Consider the following 12,768-nt stretch of genomic DNA (forward strand, 5'->3'; position numbering starts at 1 on the left):
CACCATGAAAGGGACTATCCCATTAGGCAAAAATTTTTTAGAACTGGTTATAAGTTATATTTATTTACTATTTTTGACAAAACCGTTCAGGGGGCATAAAGTTTTTAAAAAAAAAAACAACGGTTTCTCATTTTCAAATTCGGTATGGAATTAAAATGGGCGGGGGGGGCTGGCCGTCACCCGCAAAATCGCATGCCTTTAAACAGCTAAGATGGGAACCCCGGGTTTTTCTTGTAGGGGGGGGGGGGACTAAAACTCTGGGGAGGGGACAAAAACCTTGGGGGGCTATATAAACCTGGGGACTCTAAAACAAAAAGGGACCTATAACTCTGGGGGGGGCTATATAAACCTGGGGGAGGGGGGCCTATTAACTTATTAAGTTTATAAGACCCATTTTTTTTTTGTTGCATAGTTAAATTTTACCACGGTACTTTAAAAGGGAATTTCAGATTGTATGTCACAGAAAGACAGTAAGATTTAAAGAGCATCTCCCGACACATTTGGTTTTTTACCACCTACTCAGAGACCCACCTCACAACGGCCCGAGGGAGAGTCGGGGTCGGGAAAGGCCCTAACCTTGCTTTTTTGAGGGAAAGTAGAGGGGTGTTTAAACGAAAATTGAGATGAAAATTTTGTAATTAAAATAAATGGGGGCAACCAACAACCAGACCATCCCCTTTAAACCCGCTCACAAAAAACAATTTGCCGGGAGGTACGCGAACACTTCCCCCAACATAGTGTGCCCCGCACGTCAAACCTTTTTTACGCACGATCCTCCTACCTCCCAGGGGGACCTTTTTCCTAAAATCTCTCCACCCGTAACCATCCTTCACTTTCGGAGAGTACAAAAGGTAGGACCAGAGGCACGTAACTTTTAAAAGTGCCCCGAAAAGAAGGAAATCACAGCACTGATCCGCGTGCAATCCTGGGGGACAGACACCTGATCCGTCCCCGCGCTGCACGTCCTTTTTTCAATTTAGGAGGCGACCAACACTGCGCAGTGGCACTTTCAGCAGCACAACTGTGGGGGGAAAACCCCAACACCCCTACTGGGCCCTAAAAAAATACCATGCTCAACACTATCACAATAGAGGGTAAGGAATTTTACTATTTTAACATTAAACAAGCCTGTGGTAACTTAACGAAGTTCAGATATTTTTTTCTATTCTAGTTTAAATTATTGAAATCTGTAGTTACTCCTTCAGCCGACACAGTCACTGGGGGGGCTATAAGCCTAACGAAGTGGGTACAGTGTAAGCACGCCGATTTTTCTTTACTTTGCGAGACACTGGGTCCCCTTTTACGGCAAACTGGTGGAAGAACCAGTCTCCGATAACCCTGTTTAAAGGAAGGAATCGTCTGTGTGTGTTGTGTGTTTGTTTTTGGGGGGTGTGTCTGTGTGCTGATGGTTTTTTTTGGGGGAAAAATGTGATCCAGGAAGCTAAAAATTTTCAGTAAACATTGTATAATACAAACATTGCGGTTTGTAGCGTAGTTGCACAATAACTCGTCCAGGGGTTTACATTGAATTTTGCGTGGTTCACAGAGCAACTGTCCGCCCAAGACTTCCTTTAGATAGCTCCGCAAACCCCCCTTTCCCAACACCCACTGACTCACCTCACGCGCCGGGCCCCCAAAGTGGCAGTCAGGTACCTGTCCATTTACCCGGCCACCATGTGGTTATTACCTGAATATATAATACGAAACCTAAATCACGGGCCGCTGTTTGAACGAAACTGTTTTTACCCTTTTTAATTTCTGGAACAGTACGGCATTTTCTGATAAACCAGAACTGCAATTCTCTAAATCATACCCGACTTATTCTTGAATTTTCAGGCTGAAGCACTGGAACGAAACTCAGTGTTGCTAACTGAGACTACTGGTTCAGTACAGTGTCGAAGCGTTAGAGTTGTGGATAGGTACTTTGCGAATACCAGTTTCATCTTGTTGCGGAAAGACTTCCAATGGTAAATTTCAGTTACTTTTTCTGGACTGTAATATGAATTTAGTTTTCATTGACCATTTAATCGCTGCATCATCACAATTATTATGTAATGACTTAAAACCATTCCTGTCTAGTCGACGGAGTTGTAGAAAGTTTTTTGCGCGCGATCTCCGCGCCATATTGTATTGTGTAAAAGCACATTTGTAAGCATTTAAAACGTACTGCTAAATTTTATTTATAAATTTTGTTTCGCCGCAATTTATGAATTTATCACTGCACTTCTTATATCGATAGTTAAAACTTTTAGCTATCGATAGTTAAAACTTTTAGCTATATCAGGGGTTTATCAATAAATATTACATGCAACTTTGATACATTCACCAGTCTGTAATCTGTATGATAATATTTCAAATAATCATATCGGAATGAATGACTAATCTCCTTGTACAGCGATCAGACTAGTAGTCTGCTGAAGGGTACAGAGCAGTACTACCACTTATTTTTTGTCTCATCATAAAAATAATATATAATACACAATTCTAAAACCAGGGTTACAACTTTCTGACGCTCAAAATCTCAGAATATCAAGAAGGACCCTCTGCAGAAACGACGTTCAGAAGATTTAGTTGTAAGTGGTAAGCAGATAACTGTAGCTCTTATCACGCTCGATATGGAGAGATTTTCGGGACTCCAACTTGACAGATGCCCTCAGTGCCAGGTTGGTCTTTAAGGGGCCGGGGGGAGGGGGTCTTTAATAACTATGTCCTGTATTTATAGTTATGATGAGAGGTTCTTCGTAAATCCGACCTTCCACATGTGCTCCTGTCACATTGTATTTAACTACATAGTTGCTGGATTTAGTTATTTAATTCAGTTATATTTGAAAATGGAATTGGTTCCGTATGTTTTTACTATCTTCGTAACCGATTAATAATAAATAAGATCAGTAAGACGAGAGAAATACAACCAATCTAATGTTAGAGGTTATCCGAAGTCTTTTTAACAGTCCTCCTAAGTAAACTGATTGGTGGACCGAATCCTCGTCATAGGAGCCTATTATTAGCCCTCACCCTACCCCTTCGGTAGGGGGCTGGTGGTTATTGAGTGGTCCTAGGAGCCTATTATTAGCCCTCACCCTACCCCTTCGGTAGGGGGCTGGTGGTTATTGAGTGGTCCTAGGAGCCCTTTATTAGCCCTTACCCCTACCCCTTCGGTAGGGGGCTGGGTGGTTATTGAGTGGTCCTAGGAGCCTATATTAGCCCTCACCCTACCCCTTCGGTAGGGGGGCTGGTGGATATGAGTGGTCCCTAGGAGCCTATTATTAGCCCTTACCCTACCCCTTCGGTAGGGGGCTGGTGGTTATTGACTAGGAGCCTATTATTAGCCCTCACCCTACCCCTTCGGTAGGGGGCTGGTGGTTATTGACTAGGAGCCTATTATTAGCCCTCACCCTACCCCTTCTGTAGGGGGCTGGTGGGTATTGAGTGGTTAGGAGCCTATTATTAGCCCTTACCCTACCCCTTCGGTAGGGGGGCTGGGGTTATTGAAGTGGGGTCCTAGGAGTCTATTATTAGCCCTTACCCTACCCCTTCGGTTAGGGGGGCTGGTGGTTATTGAGTGGTTGGGGTTCGGTCTGCTAACTGGGGGGGGGGGGGGGGGGTACCAATGGCATAAAATGGCATAAATGGCATACGTTTTATGGCATAATATAAATGGCATAATATTATGGCATAATATAAATGGAAATTTTTATTGGCCAATTCTCCATTTATGCATGAATTTAGGTCTTCATATTTGACTTTAAAATTCGCAAATTATTATTAGTACTTGAATAAGAGACATGTTTCATGCTTTATAAACGCTTGGAATGATTGTTAAAGATTCATATGACAAATAAAGAAAATAGAAATGTATTATATCAAAAATGGCATAAATGGCATACGTTTTATGGCATAAATGGAAATTTTTATTGGCCAATTCTCCATTATGCCATTTATGCCATTGGTACCCCCCCGCTAACTGCTTACCTTCTCTGTGAAACTTAGGAAGTTGGATTGAAGACTGCAGATATTCCCTTAAAGTTGACATACAATATATTTAAAAATTCAATGAAATTTTAAAATGTTTTTTTTTTGAAACGTGATCTCTTTGCTTAGGTTAATTTGTACGGTGAAAGTCACAAATCTTCATAATACACATTTGGTGATGAAATTCTTTAAAAGCCTGTTTACACAAATTCTCAATACAGTATCTATATGTATTAGCGAAAAAGTTAGCAAATAAATCTGGGGGGGGGGGGGGGGGGGGGGGGGGGGGCAACCATATTAAAGTATATTAAAGTATATCCCCGGGTCAAAATCGGAAAAAATCCTACATTTTAATATATTTTATATACCTACAATTAGAAGATTTATATTCTTCGTTAAGATTTACATGATGAACTATATTTTTCACTCAGATTCGCAAGATAAGCCTGTTTTAGGAATAGTACATGAATTTCCATCCAGATTGGTCAAAAATTGGCTGAGCTATGAGCTTTAAAAAATATACCCATATTTGGGCATACGCTTTTGCCCAAATTCGCTTTTGCCCAAATTCGATAAAATTTCAATATGTTTTAATGAGACTAACTCTATGTGAAAGATATAACTCAGTGTTTGTTGAATATAGTGGATACTAAGTAAAAAGACCTCCATGAACAAAATTGGGAAAATTGTACATAATTAATTGACAATATAACTTTATGTTATTTGCTTAAACTGTTTAGGATGCAACCTAATGTCATGATCTTTTTGAACTTATTAGCAATTAGACTGTTAGCTCGCTTCATAAGCATGTCATCTTCGTTCCAAAACTTTTTATGTCCTATGCATACAATCCTTGATAGTTGTCTTGATCTAGTATCTTTGTTTCACACAATAGAGCATAAGTTTTGTGGTTTATCCACTGGGCTTAGAGTTTGTGTTTAAGCTACCAAATTTTATTATTATTATTTATAATATCTCGGTTCGGAATACTAGCCAAAATGACTTCATTAAAATTGAAATAACTCCATCAGTTTTCAATATTTTTTCAAGAACTTTTTGGAATCGATTAAGAATTGCATTTCAAGCTTATTTTGGGCAACAATTTTTGATGTAGACCTCCGAGGAGATAAATATATATTAAAGTGTATTGTAGGTATATTAAAGTATATTAAAGTATATCCCCGGGTCAAAATCGGGAAAAATCCTACATTTTAATATACTTTAATATGGTTGCCCCCCCCCCCCCCCCCCCCCCCCCCCCCCCCCCCCCCCAAATCTACAAGTCTCTATCAATCTCCGCGGCTGATATCAGCTAAATTTCTATTGTTCAAGTTGTTCACCTGTCATTTCCCTCTTGATGCCGTATATTACACCGGTTGTAACCAATAGTGCGGTTTGCATCATAATTACAACTAAACCCGAACTTTCGTGATATGCATATTGAACAGCCACAGAAGCAATTATACTGGCTAAGCTGTAGCAACTGTTCATTATCGAAGATGTAAATGATCTGACGGATGTTGGAAAATATTCGGAAGCAAGGACGAAGTTTAACCAGCCCATTACGGCTAGTGTACCTCTGGTTATAAGGAGGACCGTCAACTTCAAAGCGGAAGGTATGCAGAAGTAAAGTGGGATGAAAACAAAAACTGGAATAAGGCTGGAGATAAAAAACAATTTTCTTCTCCCTATCTTATCAACGAGAAGCAGTCCTATGGCTACAGCAATTGGGTCAGCTAGTCCGATGACCCCAAGATCAAATAAAACAGAATTATCAAATGAGCAGGACTGGGAAGACTGTTTCTGTGTGATTTTCACCGTATGGCAAGGACCTTCGTCCATAAAGAGAGGAGCTGCATAAATAAGACCCATATAAACTGACTGTCCCGTTAATGTTATGATCACAAGCTTCCAAAAATCTGATAGATACCCTGTTGTCCTCAAAATTTGATAACTTTGGTAAAAGGTTGTTATTTCCAGTTCCTCAGAATTCTTGTCCTGGGTAATTTCAACCTCCCCCAGTTCTTTAGTGCAGTTCAAGTTGGCTAGTGTTTTCAAAGTTTCTTGAGCATTTTCCAATTTACCTATCCGGACATCATGCCTGGGAGACTCTCTGATTATTAAGAGAAGGACTAAGATTGGTTAACAGAGAAGTGCAATGATGATCAAATAACCCCGCCACCCATATGGTCCAAGCGTAAGATAAGCCAATGCACCGCTAAGTGCTGTCCCAATACCCCAACCAATTCCAACTGATGACATGCTGAGTGACCTGTATTTTATCGTTGGTATTTCTGCTGAATAGGTTGCCGCAGGACCAGCTCCAATGCCCTCACTTGCCCCAACAATGGCCCTGCAGATAAGTAACTGCCAAAGATTCCCAGCGAGCCCTGACAAGAGTCCTGCTGAAAGCATGGAGATGGTTGTGATGATTAATAGTTTCCTTCTTCCAAATCTATCGCCTAAATGAGATAGAAGGAAGCCGAATATTGTACAAGTAACCATACTGATAATTTGAAGTGCTGAAGTCCAGAAAGTTGACAGGCCCCACTCGCATTTCAAAATCAAGCTTACTACTGACATTACAGCAACTTCGGCTCCTTCCATAAGCAAGAAGCAATATGGCCCTAAGCCGTACAAAACCGAACCAAATCCACATCCCAATCGTTCTATAGCCTCTCCTATGGTAAGTGACTCTCTTGAAGACGGTTTCCCTTCAATTGCAGCTGTCAGCAGAGTTTTTTCGTCATTTTCCGATTCCATTTTTTTCTGGGATAAAAGGGTTTACGATAACATAGTTACTGATCTAGGAATTTATTGATATTCGCCATAAAAAATAGTAATTTCAATTTTCCTCGCTAGTTTTTGAGATGGGGCGCTAGCAGGCTCGGTTGATTGCAGTGCCCAGCATCTTCCTTGGGATCTTCTAGGTGTTTACCTGCCTTAACTTCAATAATCAGGGTTCTGGCAATTATTTCTGTCCTGAACCAGCTGATGATCATAATGATCATCAGCTGGTTAGTTAATTACAAGTTACAATCGACAGGGAACTCAGAATTCAAACCTGACGTTTCTATTTAGGACTAATTCCCTCATATATTTAGCAGCGCCCAAGATGGCCGAATAAAGAGCAAGTTCTAGCAGAAGTCAAAGTATAGACTACTTATTGAAGTTCGTTACCTCGATACTTCTTAGCTGACAATTTGTTTGCCTATAATATCGTGGTATGTTTTATTTGCCATCCCAGAGGAATAGAACCACGGCAATTAAAAATATATAATCAACAAAACTAACGAGCAGTTAAAACTTTATTATTCAAATAGTCACTCTCACTCACTCACACTCGCTGAGCAACGACACTTGCTCCACTTCTTTCAATGTGGACAATGAGTTGTGTGTGTATACTATGTGTTATATAATCTTATATACAGCTCATGTTATACAGCTCATGAAGGGGTGTCGAGTTCAGCTGGGCAAGCAAATAAAGGACGGGGTCTATATCGTCTTCTGAACTAAAGGTCTCAAAGTAGACGACTATACGGCAACTCATATCAAACTGGGCAGTCGCTACGACAAAATTTACTGGGCAAGTTTAACCGTGAAGACATGTTCTGCAACAAGTCCAAGAAACTCCATAATAAGCAGTGTGCTGGATCTTTGCAACTCTGGTCAAGCAGATATACAGTTCTTATGCAGAGGCAGTATATAAGTGCGGTGGGTGCGGAATCGCATTATTGACATAATACACCTATACCTGCCGTCATTCGTTCTACCGGTTAAAATCAAAGTTTTTCATGACATAACATTAAAACTATCGGAAATCGTCCCTGGAGCAGAAGTGAATGTTAGCAAACTAGAGCAGCTCTATGTAGAGGGATAGGCGATAGCCGCTGAACCCTTGTGTCTCAACATTCCCTCTTGTTTCCTTTGTTTCCAAAAAATATACATTATTTGAATATTATCTTTAAATGCACATACAATGTTTGTAAAAACAACAAATTCTCATCGTTAATGTGGAGATACAATGTTTGGAAAATTGTTTGCTGAATTTTGCTTTGAAACTGTACTTAAGATGTGTGGAATTGAACGTAGATTCGTGATATGTAAAAATCTCAATTTTGAAAAAATTGGACATGCGATGTTAGGTAATGTGAGCAGCGATAATTGTATATATGTACGTATATTCTTTAACTTTAGTCTCAAGTTACAGTTTAGTTAAAATGCTCTAGAGTATTGAAGTTTCTTGAGCAAATATTAAAGAGTAGAGTATTAGATCACGGTGTTTTTTTCCTCCAAATTTGCCGCACATAAAATAATTGAGGCAGGTTCGCACTATTTGCATAATTTTACCGCACCTATATGTTGCCTCTGTAACTACCAGTAGTAACCAGGGTAACCAGGAGTCGGTTAGCTCGACCGTCATTAAGCTTGTTGTCGGAATCCTATTTAGACGTTTTATTGCCGGAAACGACAATTTTAAGAATTTTACCTGTACAGATGTACAGATAAGATAACCTAGCTCTAGCACAAACCAATATACTCAAACCCACGGATAACATACGTGGACATGCACAGACATCATGGATCACCTCCCTAATTCGATTCAACGGTTTTTATACATAATTTGTATTCCAAGGAATAGGTTGTTTTTAGCAAGACTGGTGATATTTACAGATATTTTGATATACTATTTCACCTAATTACTCATCTGATTACTATCAATTGTTCAGTATTTGCTGGTAAGTAAGTAATAAGTATCTGACCTCTTAACTATTTAAATTTCAGGTTACGAGAGATCTGTCCTAATCTGTACGGAGCAGCTGACCTGAAAACTACAAAAGCGAACGAACTTTTACAAAGCGCAAAACATCAGACCAACAAAACGGAACAAACAACTATGCTTCATAAGAGTCTTGAACTTTTCAAGTAAAGCAACCATAATTCATCAATATTACAATAAATTTATTCTTTCTGATGAGACAAATTGTAGCCTGAACAGCATGCCAGATGATATTATTTGTTTTAAATATTTTTCCTAAATGATTGGTCCCCCCAAATAACCCACTTATTTGTTCAGGCAGGTGACAGTTAACCCACGTACTTGTTCAGGCAGGTGACAGTTAACCCACTTATTTGTTCAGGCAGGTGACAGTAAACCCACTTATTTGTTCAGGCAGGTGACAGTTAACATAGACCTGGGTGGTATTTGCAACCAATACGCCAGTGTGGGTTTCTATGAGGGTATCGTGGAGCTGTGTCTGGCAACAGCAGCTGAGCAGGATAACCAGAACTTAGCTGTTCATCTTACCCATACTGGTCAGTCAGTCAGTCAGTCAGTCAGTCAGTCAGTCAGTCAGTCAGTCAGTCAGTCAGTCAGTCAGTCAGTCAGTCAGTCAGTCAGTCAGTCAGTCAGTCAGCCAGCCAGCCAGTCAGTCAGTCAGTCAGTCAGTCAGTCAGTCAGTCAGTCAGTCAGTCAGTCAGTCAGTCAATCAGTCAGTCAGTCAGTCAGTCAGTCAGTCAGTCAGTCAGTCAGTCAGTCAGCCAGCCAGCCAGCCAGTCAGTCAGTCAGTCGATCAGTCAGTCAGTCAGTCATCTAGTCAGTCAGTCGATCAGTCAGTCAGTCAGTTTTATTACAGGTGAAGATGCAGGAGAACAGTTGTTGGTGGCTAGAAGGCACTGCTACACTTGTATTACAAACACACTAAACAATCTGCTAGCAATGTCCCAGGGCGCTAGTGGTATTCACAACAACACAGGTCAGAATACAAAACATAACCCCTTGCTAAACTCGGTGTTGAAGAATTATATTATGTTACTAGATAACTAACATTTTAACCAGACGACTCAGTATCTTCAACCGTTGGGGTCGTGAAATGAACCCTATCAGTTGTAATCAGATTCCTAAATTCGCAAACGTCAGGCGTCAAGGTAAGCAGCGCGGCAGAAGCAGAGAAGCAGTTGACGACCATGCTGGACTTCTGTTACCGGAGCAATGACGAGGTATTCCACGTCTTTCTGTACGAGTGGCTGATTGGAAACGGGCTTGTTAACCGGCTCCTTGCCATTAAGAGCAGTTACTTGGAACCGTATCTGAGGAGAGCTGCTAAACAGCCTGATAACCTACAGATTCTGTAAGTGGTATACTTAGTTTCTAAACCATTGACGGAGGGGGGGGGGGGGGGGGCACTGACGATAGCTGCAGTTTATTTAGTTATATCGTTCATCCAAACTTGAGACTCTTGGAAGAGCAATTGTCGTTGGTTTTCGGGGATCCTGATTTATCAAGTAATCAGAGTTTCATCGTTCAGTACAAATTCTGTACATGACATGATTATGACATGTTGCAGGGATATAATGTGGAAGTATTACGAGAAAGAGAAGAACTACAGTGCAGCTGCCAGGATCCTAGCTAAACTAGCAGACCGGGACCGGGACACTGATAACTTTACCCTGTGGGACCGTATTGACTACATATCACGTGCCATACTGTGTGCTAAAGCGTGTAGTACTTCGCTCAATAACGAGGTGAGAACCAACAAAACGTAAAATGAGTTTTGTGCAAGGATTTTGTTTTATTGGGTCTTTTTGTGGTGTACCAGCCGCGGCTTTACTGAGGTTAGCGTCAAAATTAAGCAAAGCTTATACTAAAAACTTTGAAAAATTCATTCTTTGCCGTTCTTACTAAACAGGTATCCGCCTCACACCACGTGGATGACGGGCACACCCACGTGTAGGGACGTCACACCACGTGGAGTGACGTCACAAGCCGACGTGGATGCTGAAAAAGACTACAAAGTTCAGACCTCCCCCGGCCCGTTCTTACTAACAGGTAGCCTCATTGTCCTCTGGCTCACTGTTACACAGTATCTAGCCTTCTACTTCCCACGACCATTCTAATTAAACCAATATTTCCCTGCTCAGCAACGTCTAGTCTATAACCCCCCACTTTACTAATCATACAAGTACTCCCGCAAAATGAAGGGTATTAATTTGTCCAGTGTGGTGCATCCCCGCTTTCTTTCTAGTTTCAAACTGGATGAAGACAGAACCCATTTCGGAATAACTGTTCTAGAATCTAATCACTTTTTTCTAAAATATGCAAATAGTTTTAATCTTGCTAAGTCCGGTCCGCCGCTTGTTATTCGCGAGGTACCAGGTTTCGTTCCCAGCTGAGCTACCACCATGGGTGAGCGTCATGACTAAGGATTCGGAGTGGTCCACGCAGCCGAATTTTAGAGAATCGGGGTGTGAGGGTTACATAGGAGCTGCCCATTGCATAAAAGGTCTCGGGGCGAAGAAATGTATAATGAATCCATCGGCTTCCTGTTTATGGGCTGGTTACATTCGTGTAACAATGTTGGCTGTTGGAATGTCCGAAGTAAAATAAGGGTTAGATTTACTAGTTACTGAAACAGCTAAAAAGAGTAATGTTCCTCAAAGGCAAGACTTTCCATTATCCAGCTAAGGAGAGATATCCTCAGAAAAGGTGCTACTGTTCATATGCGTCCCGAAACGCTGTAAGAAATGAAAACAGGACGTCTAGAAGGTGTAATTACAATCCCTAACCATATTATTAGATTAATATATACCTGCCAGATGAAGATTTGATAGTGCGGGAGGGAAGTTTTTTACGTCAGCAAATACCCACCCTCTACAAACGCACACGGCACATTCGGGGAGAACCATCCCGTGAAACCCTATCTTTCTTGAGGAGAGCGCAGAGATTTACCTTTATACAGCACCCCAGTCAACAAGTGTACTTCACTCGATTTGTCAACATATAGTGGAATTTACAAGTGTACTTAACACATTTAACATATTTTAACAGATTTTAAAACATATTTAACATATTTTAACATATTTAAACATATTTTAAAACATATTTTAAACAATTTAACAATTTTAACCATATTTTACCATTCCAAGCTCGATGTACTCTCTGGTTTAAATTCTTCCTTTCAGGTTACTGCTCCAAAGGCCACTAGAAAGACCGCCAAGTTGCAAGACAAACCGGGAAATTACAAACACAGAGAGATGCAGTGCCTCGTCGCCCTCTCGGAAACGGGGACATTTCTCCATCGTAGAAGCTGCTGGTAGCCTGAGTTGTCCTAAAATAAGAGTTGCTATTAGTATATAAAGGGGAGCAATACACTGGAATCTTTGAACACACATGATGATGAAGTTGAACAAGCTCACGAATTACGAAATAGTCAATTTATATTTAGTATACACTACTAAGAATCTAAAAAAAATCTTGTCAGAGTGAGTTATCGGGATCCCCCTGGCCATACGCTGAATCAGTAAAACTGCACAGTTTCCCTCACAAACACACGAGTATGGACGTCACACCACGTGGAGTGACTCCACTAAAAAAGACGTAGTCGAGTCTTTTTTTTTTTAATACTTTACCACAGTTTTTGGTGTGAGTGACGGGAGGTGCCCAGTAAATAGAAGGGTATGCATTTTGATTTTTGTCCTTTACGATGGATAGACCGTTCGCTTACGTCCTTTTTTTTTTATTTCTTCAATATTTATAGCATAAATGACAGATGTACGATCTTAGCTAATATCTAGTAGTAGTAGTATAGTAGTTTGCATGTTTTAATCAGATTTATTTTGTGTATTAGCTGTTGTTATATTTATGTTAACTAACTGCCGGTTTAATGTTTATGAATGCTGCTTTTATTTGTAAAATTTAAATTAAAGTAGTTTCCAGAAATTTTGACGATGTTTATTTCCCCTTTATCATTATACAATTGTCATCAGTCCACCCACTTAAACTGGCAGTTCCTCAAA

At 40.4% G+C, this 12,768-nt stretch overlaps 1 protein-coding gene across 1 annotated transcript; it reads left to right on the top strand.

Moving 5' to 3' along the window:
* Nucleotides 1-1,492: 1,492 nt before the first annotated feature.
* LOC134817514 (nuclear pore complex protein Nup155-like) lies at nt 1,493-12,353 on the top strand. The gene is made up of 10 exons (XM_063826656.1): nt 1,493-1,649; nt 1,837-1,967; nt 2,526-2,663; nt 8,758-8,898; nt 9,146-9,288; nt 9,609-9,728; nt 9,893-10,103; nt 10,320-10,497; nt 11,935-12,011; nt 12,287-12,353. Exons 4-10 carry the CDS (start codon nt 8,870-8,872, stop codon nt 12,351-12,353), a joined length of 825 nt encoding a protein of 274 aa, XP_063682726.1. The 5' UTR covers nt 1,493-1,649; nt 1,837-1,967; nt 2,526-2,663; nt 8,758-8,869.
* The last annotated feature ends 415 nt before the right edge of the window (nt 12,354-12,768 follow it).

The sequence above is a fragment of the Bolinopsis microptera genome, chromosome 6 (genome assembly GCF_026151205.1).
Source record: "Bolinopsis microptera isolate Bmic1 chromosome 6, MBARI_Bmic_1.0, whole genome shotgun sequence".
NCBI classification, from domain to species: domain Eukaryota; kingdom Metazoa; phylum Ctenophora; class Tentaculata; order Lobata; family Bolinopsidae; genus Bolinopsis; species Bolinopsis microptera.